Genomic DNA, 12,364 nt, shown 5'->3' with positions numbered 1-12,364 from the left:
TGAAACAATCGTCGAGAACATTCAATTTGTAAGGAGTCCATATTTTATATGGACTCTTCGATCAGTTTCACCGTTATGTGAAAGTATAGGATGATAAAACAAAAATCGCAATGTAAATGCAAGGGGAAAAAGAAACAGTGAGTGAGATATGAAAGCGGCTAAACAACGACTAGACGACAAGCATGAAGGAGCAAGGCGAGTGAGAGTCTCAGAGGGAGCCTACCCGTAGCAAATGCGTGCTGAAGAACGTCAGCTGATATGAAAATATCGAAACTCTTTTTACCGTCTACAACTCGACTTAATGCTTGACAATTGTTAGAAGTACAGTGCTAAACTACAGTTATGAAAAGAAATCGCCACTGGCTATAACAATCATTACTTGGCGACGTTTGATGTCGCTTCGAACGCGTATATACGTAAATTAACAAATTTCTATGCTCAGCACACCAGGATCAGCATATGGAAGCGATGCTCAGTGCCAGAAACGAACACAAACCCCACGGACTAAAAGCATTTCCCGAAAGCTGCGTAAGGTGATGAAAGCAAAGAGAACGCAATCATCGCTAATTTTCAGCTTTCTCGAGATTTTGCTTCTGAACATCGTCGTCCCCGTCTTCTTCGTTCACCTCTTCCACCGTCCCATTCCTCTTGTCTAAATTTTTCTGTTTTCGTTTTTCTTCCTCAATCTCTGCAACGAAAAAAACGTTTACAGTTGAGTGCCGAATAATTCCCGCCCCACAGAAAATAAACCACAAAATCATGCTGGCATGAAAAGCGCTTGGTAAGAAAAAAAAATTGCTGAAATTATCCATGGGAAAAATTCATACCCTGAAGAAGAGCATGCTGCTGCCTGAGGCTTTGAATCGTCCTCTGATATTCGGTAAGATTTTCTTCCGAGCGTTCCGTCAATACAGACAGTTTTCCAGACGCGTTGTCCATATCTTTCGTATCGTCACCTACAACAAGTTCATGAATAACTTATGTCCATGGAATTTCAGAGGCAACACTGTGGATTCCCGTAATTTTCCCAATAATCGGTCACTAAAGATGAAAGAGCTATCAAATATATGGATGATATCCGCCATTTTATTCCAAAAAAACTATAATAAACATTTTCGGATAAAAGAAGATTAGAACGCCTATTGGAAAATCACCAAGAAATTTGTGGAAATTTATGAAATCAACATTAATTTCTTGACCTACCTTCGTTATCTCCATGACTCCTCTTCCATTTGTGCACGAATGGAATAGCACATGAGATCAAACCCGAAATGACAATCACGAATCCAGCAAAGAAGAACGCAGCAGAATACGATTGAGTCACATCGTAAACAAGACCTAAACAAAGATAAGCTAACGGAGTAATCGCCATGTTTTTGCGATGTGAAAAGTTCAAAGTAGCTCATACGATAAAATATTGTTTGTTTAGTTGATTGAAGTTTCGACATCATGAGAAAAAAAAAAAAACCTCAAAAAGCCTAAGAGCAGCGATTAGTTGATTTCAAAAAAAAAAAACTGATCCCGATTTTTCATGCAATAATTGCTCAAATTGAATGAAATTCGATAGTGGACATTATTTCTGCATCGAAAATATCTTTGAAACTCTGCTTTTAAGAACCTAACCAGGAAAAGAACTAGATCATCAAGCGTTTTTATTACTAAGAATTTCAGTGGAAATTTCCTTACCAGCAAATGGAGATCCGGCCAGTGAAGCAATACCTCTGGCGACCACGAGGAGACCGAACGAGTTCGTCAGCTTCTCCAGACCCAATAAATCGGACAACACAATCGAGGTCAAGCAGATGTAAGCCGCTAAACTATGATTTTTAGAATAAAAAAATCACGAAAAAAAAACCAAATATTTCGAGATATTAGATGTAAAACATACAAATAATAAAACCGAACAATGCAGCGTAAGTTATTTGAAGCGAGAATGTTGGTAAAAGAGGAGCGGCTAAGGTGAGCACACCACATGCGACTAACGAAAAATTGTTGATAGCAAGAGCCGACACGTATCCTCTGTCCGCCAGCCATCCGAAGAAAACCCTTCCTGAAATCTCATTTTTTTTATCGCCAAATTAGCAAACAAAAATTCAGAGAAAATCAATGAACTAAACAAACCAATTGTATTCGTCACACCAATAACTGGCACCAAATATCGGCTATCGCTCGGATCAGTACCATGAGTATGTGCAAGATCTTTCAGGAATACAAATGGAATATAGAATCCCATCATTCCGAGTAGATTTGAAATGCAAAGCAACATCATTACTGAGTCCTTTAGCAATTCCAGATCGATCATTTCGGAAAATGCGTTACGGATAGGCAACGGAATCCATTTACATCGTCTTCAAAAGATCGGATCATTTGAGGATACTCCAAGAGTAAAGTTAAGGATGAAAAATCGAACCCATTATCATAGAAATCATTTAGGATGTCATCATCGTCCACACCAAGCCCACCGGTGATTCGAGACAATCGGGAACCGCCGATACGTGATCCAAGTTCGTGAAGATCTCCTGGAATCATGAAAGTGTTCCGTGTCGTTGCATTAACTGTGAACACATTCAAAAAAAACCTGTAAGTAATTTAATAATTATTATGATAATAATAAATACATATAAATGAAACGTAATTCACTGAAATAGAAATTTTTCAGGATACCTTCGGGTCTAAACACTTTTGATAGCAAGGAGTATGAGACAATTTAAATGCTTGTACACGACCATACCAAAATAGAGTCAATTTACTTAATTTTGAGTTACCCAATAACTCTTAAACCTGATGGCAGTATAAATGAATTTCTAATGTACGGAGCATACAGTATTCTCTACCAATTAACCTTGTAAATCGAAAAAAAGAAACAAAAATCACTATAGAAATTCACTAAATAATTAAAGGATAATCTTACCAGCTTGACTTAGAGTCGAAGCCGCTTGACCGACCACCGACCTTGGAATAGACATCACTGATCCACGATATGATTGCATATTATTCCCTTCTTGTTTGAATTCTTTCAGATTTTTGATAGAACCTCCATAGAAAATATCCTGACGATTCATTGGTCGTGCAAATTCTTGTGGATCCACACCCTGAATCGATATCATCAAAAATTCAGAACATTCTCTTAGAGGACGTAGGATAGATCCTAACAGTACCGTTTTTTTTTTTACAAAATCGGACTTACACTCATTGCAATACTCAGGCAGGACGCTTCTCCTTTGTTCGAAAGTCTGCTCAAGGATTGTGCGAAGCTTCTGGCAGAAATTCTGCTCAATTGTGGTCCGCTTAATGTCGCTCTGGATGCTTTAAGATCGTTGTTAGATGCCATATCACTTGTCATGCTAAAATTATGTCAATAACAATAAATTACTCGATAATTACAAATGATTCTGATACCTAGTAATGGTTAGTTTACGGGCTCGAACATTTGGAGCAATATGTGTCTGGTGGGTGCTGCCAGCTCGACTTTTACTGATAGCATTTTCGTAAACTGGTGAAAGAGGAGGTCGAACTGGAGTCGACGGTGATGTATCCACATCGTTTTCACATTCTGACAACGCACTACGAAGACGAGCCATCACCGGATCATCGTGGTTATTTTCTGGAGAGAAAAATCAGCTTGCGAACTATTCTAAAACCTTAGATTTTAAGACAAAATTTCCCAAAACTATTCACATGGGAAATGTCTTACAATAAAATAATTGTAGAGCTGATAGGAATAAAGTATATTCTACGCACCTCACTGAGTGGCTAGAAAAAAAAAACCTCAGTGAGGGGCTAAACTCGCCCATTTCGTGACAGACAGCTAGCCTAGGAAGGTCGCAGAATTTGAACAATAACGAACACTTTCAAAGTCTCTATGTCCCATCCAGATATCGAGGATCAAGGAAACAGCCATATATAGGTTTTCCCAAAAATTCCCGAAAATTACTGTCTGTCCTTCACGAACCTGGATGCAGTTCCAACGGAAGAAAAATTTTTGATGACGATTTTAATTCATACTCTAAAACGCAGCTCTACCATAAAAGTATTCTAGTCATCTCTTTAACTACTTTATTTCAGGATGCACAGTAATCCAGCACATAAATCAAATTCACACAATTCGAACCACTAACCTCCTTCTAAACGAGCATAACGTTTCGTCGGACTATCGTTTTCGTTCGACATTTGTGATGTGGCGCGATTCTGGAAAGATATGTCACATTTTCCGGGAATTTTCAGGATTTTCATACTAATTACTACTACTATTTTATTGTCACTCTAATTTCTCACCTCTTCATCGTCTGTCTCCGACATTTTTCTTAACGCAGCTCGCAGTGGAACAAGTTCATGATCTTTTTGTTCTATTGTAGGTGCTGGTAAAGGTCGATAAAGCAATCCAAATAGTGCGCATAAAAATACGAGGGCTGCTAATATCCATACAGTATACTTCCAACCAATTGCTGTAAGATATTTGTCAAGTAATAGAGGACTATGAAACGATTAAATTATTGACAAGTTGAATTGACATAAACACCTTACTGGAAATGAAATACTCTGTAAGGAATGGCATCACCATTGTACCAACTCCAGAACCGGCCACTGCTATACCAGTAGCAACAGCACTGTAATATCCACATGAGCGATAGGAATCAATCCAGAATCCATACTTATACTTACCGTTTACTTTCAAAGTAATAACCAACAACAACTATTGCTGGGAGATAGATCATCCCAAATCCTATACCTCCCAATACTCCATAGATAAGCATGAAGAAATAAATGTTTGGAGAGGCAACGGAGATCAGAAATGCGGTACCGGATATAAATGCACCACCGATAACAACTTTTCGAGCACCATACTTGTTCACCAAACCGCCAACGACGGGACCTGCAAAAAAAATAGAAATAAAAATAAAATTGAGCACTGCTTATTGCTGAAAAAAAGCTGAAACAGCATTGTATCAGCAACAAATTTATTCCGGACACTTACCAACAAGTAGGTAAACTCCAATTAATAGTGAACCAATGAGTGCTGTGGCTGCATCAGAAGACTGGAATAATCCGAAAAAATAATACAGTAACACCAAGGAACACGAAATCCTCGGAAACGTTGACTTACATGAAAATGTTGTGAGTAGGAACTTTTGAATTCCGTAAAACAAGTACAAACACCGTCAACGATAAGATTTGAAAAGAAGGCAGCCAACACAATCACCCATCCATATCCTCCATCCGGAGGTACCGGAAGAAGTTCAACGGCTGCATCTGCACCTGCAGAACACATACAAATAGAGGTTTCACTCATATCAACACAAATAATATTTTTTTTACTTTTCCTTATTGACTACTACACTGTACTGTGAAGAAGCAACGCATAACTAATTGTGGATAATAATTGTACCTCTCTGGATTCATAGAACCTCAATGATCTGCCAACTTCATGTCTGTTTATGAGGAAGGAAGTGATCATTTATGTTCCGCTCTCGATTTGAGTACCAGTTCAGAGGACAAAAATCTTTTTCCTTCTTTTATTATTCTTTTATTATGGGGAAAATTCAGTCCGTGTTTTATTTGTTTTCTTCCCTTGGGCTATTTTTCTTAGATTCCTCCTTCCAATGACTACAAAGTTTTCGCTACCAGAAATTAATGTTGTGTAAGGAAACCAAAAATTTATTCGAATGCTACAATTTGGATAAGCTTCCATTAAAATTAATTAAACACTCAAAACATGACGATTCCATAATCTTTGAAATACATAGAAGGCCCTAGGAAATATCTGTAATACTTGTCAAAAAGATACATCTCATCAGTATTTTCAAAAAATGCAGAGGTAAATAGCAATGGAAAAATAAATAAATAAAAATGTACCTGGTTGAAAATTGATAGAAAACGATGAAAAGTCGAGCTCCTGGTTCATACCGTCCAGTGAGCCGCACTCTTCGTCCTCAAAGTACGGAGGGTGATCCACTAAAAATTAATGATTGCATTGATCATAGAATACTCAACCGTTGAGGTAATATTAATAGAGGTTCTCGAGACTAACGAGACACATGGCAGCCGCCTTGGAATCGGGCATAAAATTAAGTTTGTGAAGCGAACATTACACATGGTACTTTCGATGAAAAACAAGTATGACTCTTTATGATATTTTAATGGATAATCAGTGTTGTTTACCGAATAAAAATATTGGATTAAGGAACTAAAACACGTGTGAAATGAGTTGTTTATTAGTTTAGAAGGCATAAAAGATGGGTTCATGGAATTCATGGACCAGAAGACAGCCGGGACGCAAACAGACGACAAACGAAGCACGAAAGGTCTAGTTCAAGGTTGTACCATGCGAAAAATAGCGAGTAGTGTCGAATGGTCAATTGAGTGTCGATGAAGAACACAAATCGAATGGCTCCGATCCTACAGCTGACTCGTGCAATTTGCACGAATCGTGCCCGATTTTTTTGATAACATGTTTTTTTTTTGATAAACATAAGCGCAAATGTTGTAAAACGTCATCGATGATGTTTGTGTTTCTCCAGGAATACCCAATTCCACGTCATTAGATGATTCATTCTTTCTCAATAAAATCTTAACGTTCCGTCAAAAGTTCTTAGATCCAACATTGAATTCATTTCACCTTTGAAAAAAAAAGTTTTTTTTTCTTTATTTGAACAGTGTAAGGAAGGTAAAGATCTAAATCCAGAAAGCACAGTTTCGTTAAGAAGAATGACAATCAGCAGAAAGACATTTATTCAGCAACAACGGAGTTTTTTTTTTTTTTTTTAAAGAATCTCATTGAATTCGACTGTAAATATGTGGGGCGTCCGGAACACTTCTCGTCTTCTGTTCAAATATTTTAACCATACCAGGAGAAAAAAGCAAACAGAAAATGTTATTTTCAAAAATAAAGTTTTTGATTCTTCTACAATAACAGTTTCTTCCTATACTAGTTAGAAAAAGAAAAAATTCTACATATTCCTTAGTTCCTTCCAGCAAAATAGTTACTAAGAAATAAGATAAAGAGAATATCACAAAAAGAGAAACCTGTCAATCAAAACAACCTGTTAAATGGCTGTTGATGTCTTTTTGAAGAGTACGGATGATTTCCAGGAGGAAAAAAAATTGTGAGTAAAAAAAAAGGTAAAAGGGAAAGGGTATTAAGGTGCCTAAACGAGCAGTCAACATAAGACCAACAAATGGATATTCAAGTCCCGTTAAGAAAAAAGACTTTTTAGATAAGTGGGCCACATTTGCACTGTCATCCAGGAGAGGTGGATGAGTGTAGTGGGATGATTCAAACCACACTGATCGATAGGTGGTTTGTGTAGAGCAAGAAAGAGGCGCGAGATGAGGTGGTGACCGGACACCTGAGTCATAATGAAAACAGAAGATGAATAGGATTGTGAACATTGAAATGTTCCCAGCATGAAAACCAGACGAATACATTAGTTAGGATAGGAATAGAAATTTGAAGAATAACAAGCTGTTTTTCGAACATGGAATGCATCCCCTCTGGTTGGAGAGGTGATTATGGATTGTGGTGTTCTGACCGGGTCAAGTGCAAACTGAACAGATAATCTAATACCCTGTCTGTTTGTTCGGGCTTATCAAATATTGAACTTGCTATTCAGTCATTTTGCGATCGGAAGTTCTCCAATACATCTGTTACCGAAAAAAAATGTTCCCATTCAATATTATATATTATAAAGTGTAGGTGTTGATTTTTAAAATGAGCCGGTACTTCTTTCTCAAACATTTTTCTTCCCAAATGTGAGGTCATTTTTCGAGACAAATATATGATTTTCACTCTCCCTCCCTATGTTGCTAAGTTACGATCGTAATTGTAGAATTTCATAAGAAAACCACAAATTTGTGTAACTATCTGCTAAAAATGTGAAAAAAATTTGGTAAGGACAAGAAAAAAAAAGCCAAAAATCACATCGAGTTACGGGGTCACGAGAAAAAGTGAAACATTTTACCGATATAGAAGGTGCGCTGATTACAAATCCGCTTAACTATTTAAACATTGTTCAGAGTAGTGTGATTGAAGCAGACAAAAGAAATGTTTGCCTTATCAAAAATGCCGCTATCACTAAGCAGAGGCGTCAACGAGGAGGATAAGGGCAATTTTTGCGTAGCTTCACATCTATGAATATAGCAAATAGCCTGAAGAAATCTCAAAACGAAACTCAAACTCAAAAGAAATCTATTTCTGAAATATTTCGAAGAAAAAATCCGAAAAGACCGGGAACAACAAAAAGCGTGAAAATAATTCCTTGAAGAAAAAACCTCCCCCCGCCCTGAGTCACACCGAAAAAACCAAGGAACACCCTATCGTGGATTCGCTTAAAATTCTGCCCCCTATAAAATCATGTTGATTTCATACCCAAGACATGCGATTCCCATGCACTTTAGAAACGTCGACCACTGAAAAGAACTCAGAATTCTTATCTGGCCGATCAGTGAAGAGGGAAACAGTAGAAATTTGTCACATTCAGATTCTTTCACATTACATCAAGAATGAAAAATATTCAAAGGTAGAAATGAAAGAATTTCTCGTTAATGATCAGTTAAGAAATAGTTATTCCTAGATCAATACTAAGTTTAATCATATCCGACCTAAATTCACCTACCGCTATAAGCTCTACTTACATACTTATCACTATATTTATATTTATACTCTATACTTATTATAACATACTATTATACTATTATACTACTTATACTTACTATATGCTACTTCACTTTCATAAATTCTCATTACCTCTGGGATTTCTAAAGTAAAACTGAGTCATTTAAGTGATACTAAGTCTAAGTCAAGTTTCAAACTTGCACCTGACAAAAGATCAAATTTCGAAGAGGAGTCACAAATTTTCAAAATTTGAAAAAAAAAATATTTTGCCGCAAAGATTTTGCAAAGAGTACAATGACGATGTGACAAAACCGTGCAACGCTGGTACAAAAATCAAGGACAGTTGAGTAATTTTCTGGAAGAAAAATGAGCATAAGATGATGCTACAAAAAACACGAATATAATGCCAGAATACTTGATTTGTTGCGCGGAAGAGAAAAATTATGAGATTTTTTTTTCCAGAATCCTTTGACACTATAGGAAATTGGAAGGAAGGGAGAGAGGTTTTTTTTATCGCTTCATTCTCTCAACGTCAAAAATATTAATAATTCATCGGAATAAATGTTTTTGTCCTATTCAACAGGCGTCATAGGAAATATGTGACAATTGAATAATTCGATTTATTTCTGCAGAAATGTAGGAAAGAAGAAAAAGTGGAATATGTGTGCTGTATGCGTTAATTGATAGCTTCACGGGCATTGTAACGACGAGAAATTATTAACCCGACATGACAGAACAGGATTCTCGCTTCCAGAGTGCACGAAATACGCATCATTTATCGATATTTGATTGATAGTGCGGTCAGAAAATGATCTAAACGCACAACTTAAAGGCATCACCCCACGAATCTGAGGTGGTACGGATTTGAGGTGGAGTGTTCGTATACGGGATAGTAGATTATGGAGAGAGGGTGATTCCTTCCATTTCTTCCTAACTGCCGTAAAAAACGGTCCGGAAGATTCGGTGCCGCACATGGTTGGCGCGCTCCAGCCGAACTCTTTGTAGAAAATAATGCGCCAGATCGCCCGAAGCCGTATCTTCCGGGCCGTTTTTTACGGCAATTAGGAAGAAATGGACGGAATCATCCACTTCTCCATAATCTACAATCCCGTATACGAGTACTCCACCTAAAATCTACACCACCTCAGATTCGTGGAGGGATGCATTTAAGAGGAAACTTATCTTAACGTGACAGCAATTTTATGCAATTTGTAACATAAATAATTATTTTGATGACTTATTTATTGCAATTGTATTACTAATTGTATTTGACTCAAGGATTATGAATTTCACTAAAACGCGTTGGCGCACCTCAAGTGGATTGATACACCAGTGACTTTATCCTTTATCCTTTAATCGCACTTGATTTAATTATAAGCAATTGTATTTATTTGTATTGTAAATGATTACTTTGATTAATTATTTGTTAGAAATTTCTAAACGAATAAACAAACTTTTGATTCACAAAAAAAAAGAGAAAAAATTTGCGTATGCAGCTATCAAATGTCGAATGCTGATGATGAAATGATTTGATAGATCGATGGAATTTCTAACAAACAACAACATGGTAGAAGAATTCCAGGAACGAAACAGAAAAAGGACTCGAAAAGAGAATTTCTAATCACCAAATAACGCTGGATAATACAATGCAAGAAAAACGAAAAATAATGCACAAAAATGTAATAAAAAAAATCAAACAATTACCTTCATTATTTTGCCCACCCGGCTCCATTTTTACTAAAACATCGGGTGATCCAGGCTCACTGATAATTACCTAAAAATCGATATATCATGATCGTTTTGAAGATCTATAATTTGAGCTTTTTGAGCCATTATTAGCTGGGAACTAGGCGATTCAATGCACAGGAAGCCTTAATATACACCCAAAGTCAAATCAAGTGATTTCGATTGACCAAAATTAACAACGTTCTCCAATTATTTGAAATTATTAGAATAATATCGAGCTTAAGTGCCCCCTGCATGAACAAAAAAGTGCCCATAACTAAGTAAATGCGAAAAAAAAAACATTCCGCCCTTTTCCACTGCAAATATCATTATAAAATATGTATCAACGTATTAAAAGAAATTATTCCGGACCACTATAAAACGGAAGGCGTTTCTTTTTCAAAATTTAATACTTTGACACTAGAAAAATCACAGTTTTAGAAAATCTGTTATCTCGAGGAAATAGGTTTGTTAACCTTAAAGAAACATAAATAAGCACAAAAAATACTAAACTATATTGTCATTGGTTGTAAATAATGATCATCAGAAACCAATTCAAATATTTCAAAAATTAGCGGAAATTTTGTGGAGCAACCACGAAAGGTAGCTCCCCAGGGTTCTGATTTCCAGATTTGGTAGACACGTTTCCTGTTTACGTTGTTAGTTTTATAAACTGCGTCTCGAACCAAACCTATTAATAAAATGAACACAACATCAAAAAGTTCTGCCTTTAATTAATATGCTTAATTATCTCCGCTATCTGATGATCTCTCAAGTTTGTGACAATCAATAATGGATACCAATATTGGAATGCAAAGCGCTTATCAGCATTTAGGTCAAAGATCCAAATAATTGAGGAAATAACCTCGATAATCTCACCACTGGAAGATTGCCGTTCTTCTTATCATGTCCAGAATCCGGCGGCGATTCTCCGTTAGTTGTCATTACCTAAATGTTCATAACAAATATAAAATCTCCACTCAATCATGCAGAGAAAGCGCAATCCGATCCAGAAAAAAAAAATTACTAAAAAGCACTTTCTTATAAAGTTAAGCGGGAATTATTGGATCTAATAGGAGAGTAATGCGTTATGAGCATGAAATACGTGTGTAGTCACATCAAACAAGTTTTCTGAGAGAAATTCCAGAAAAAAAACCCCGAGACTTTCTAGAATAATGTATGTTAACAGGAAGTTGTGCAACACTGCTTGCCTAACTCGACGAAACCAAAAATCCCGTTTTATACGCAACAGAATTGTCCAGGAAATTCTTTTGGTTGTTTATTAAATCCAAAGTAATGTACATGCCTTAACAAGCATCCTGCTCTATGTAAGAAAGAAGGAAAAGAAATAGAAAATAGAAAAATGACAGGGAAATACTTCACAGCAATTTCAATAAAGCAGTATTTTATTTCGTTTTTTTTCAATTTTAGAAAATTTAGCTTGGAGTGATCCTTGACCAGGAAAAGCTTGGATCATAGCAAATTACTATCACAAGAAACATTGCTGTACAGAAATATAATGAAAAATACCAAACCAGCATGAATAGAGTGGAAAGAGAGGAACGTACTCATATACCATATAAATAAATATATTTAGTCTCAAAAAGAAACTGAAACACATTTCTGGAATTGTAGTACATGATAACTGACACATTGAAACAGATCACTCCCAGAAAAACAGGAGATTATTGATACAAAGTCTGATAGAAAAAAAATCGATAACGACAAGTCAACGAACAAATGACTGTATACGTATTTCCGCTTTTCAAATGATGATATAGTTAAAATCGATATAAAACTTTGTTGAAAACTACAGATCATTTTTAATGATTAAATCAAAAAAACTAAATGGTAGGAAGCAGCCTCGAATTCACCGGAGAACACTGTCGGTTTTTTTCTATCCAGAAAAGAAATCCACTTTAACAGTTTAAATTCTTAAGCTATATGGACATTTAAAAAGTAAAATTTGAATGAAACAAAGCTAGAATCCATGCATTAGCGATGAAAAGCTCCTGAAATACACTCTAA

General features: G+C 36.2%; 1 protein-coding gene across 1 annotated transcript; it reads right to left on the bottom strand.

The window, feature by feature from the left end:
• Positions 1-563: 563 nt before the first annotated feature.
• On the bottom strand, positions 564-11,281 carry RB195_026222 (uncharacterized protein; the record flags this gene model as incomplete). The annotated part of the gene is made up of 19 exons (XM_064214675.1): positions 564-688; positions 828-956; positions 1,204-1,338; positions 1,687-1,812; positions 1,889-2,050; positions 2,122-2,348; positions 2,411-2,519; positions 2,912-3,092; positions 3,188-3,344; positions 3,400-3,604; positions 4,119-4,188; positions 4,276-4,445; positions 4,525-4,607; positions 4,663-4,873; positions 4,976-5,036; positions 5,105-5,256; positions 5,854-5,952; positions 10,316-10,385; positions 11,216-11,281. The coding sequence occupies 19 exons, from the start codon at positions 11,279-11,281 to the stop codon at positions 564-566; spliced, it is 2,538 nt and encodes an 845-aa protein (XP_064070556.1).
• Between the last annotated feature and the right edge of the window lie 1,083 nt (positions 11,282-12,364).

Source organism: Necator americanus, chromosome X (assembly GCF_031761385.1).
Source record: "Necator americanus strain Aroian chromosome X, whole genome shotgun sequence".
Classification (NCBI taxonomy): domain Eukaryota; kingdom Metazoa; phylum Nematoda; class Chromadorea; order Rhabditida; family Ancylostomatidae; genus Necator; species Necator americanus.
The sequence above is the reverse complement of the archived record's forward strand: the minus strand, read 5'-3'. Positions and strand labels throughout refer to the sequence as shown.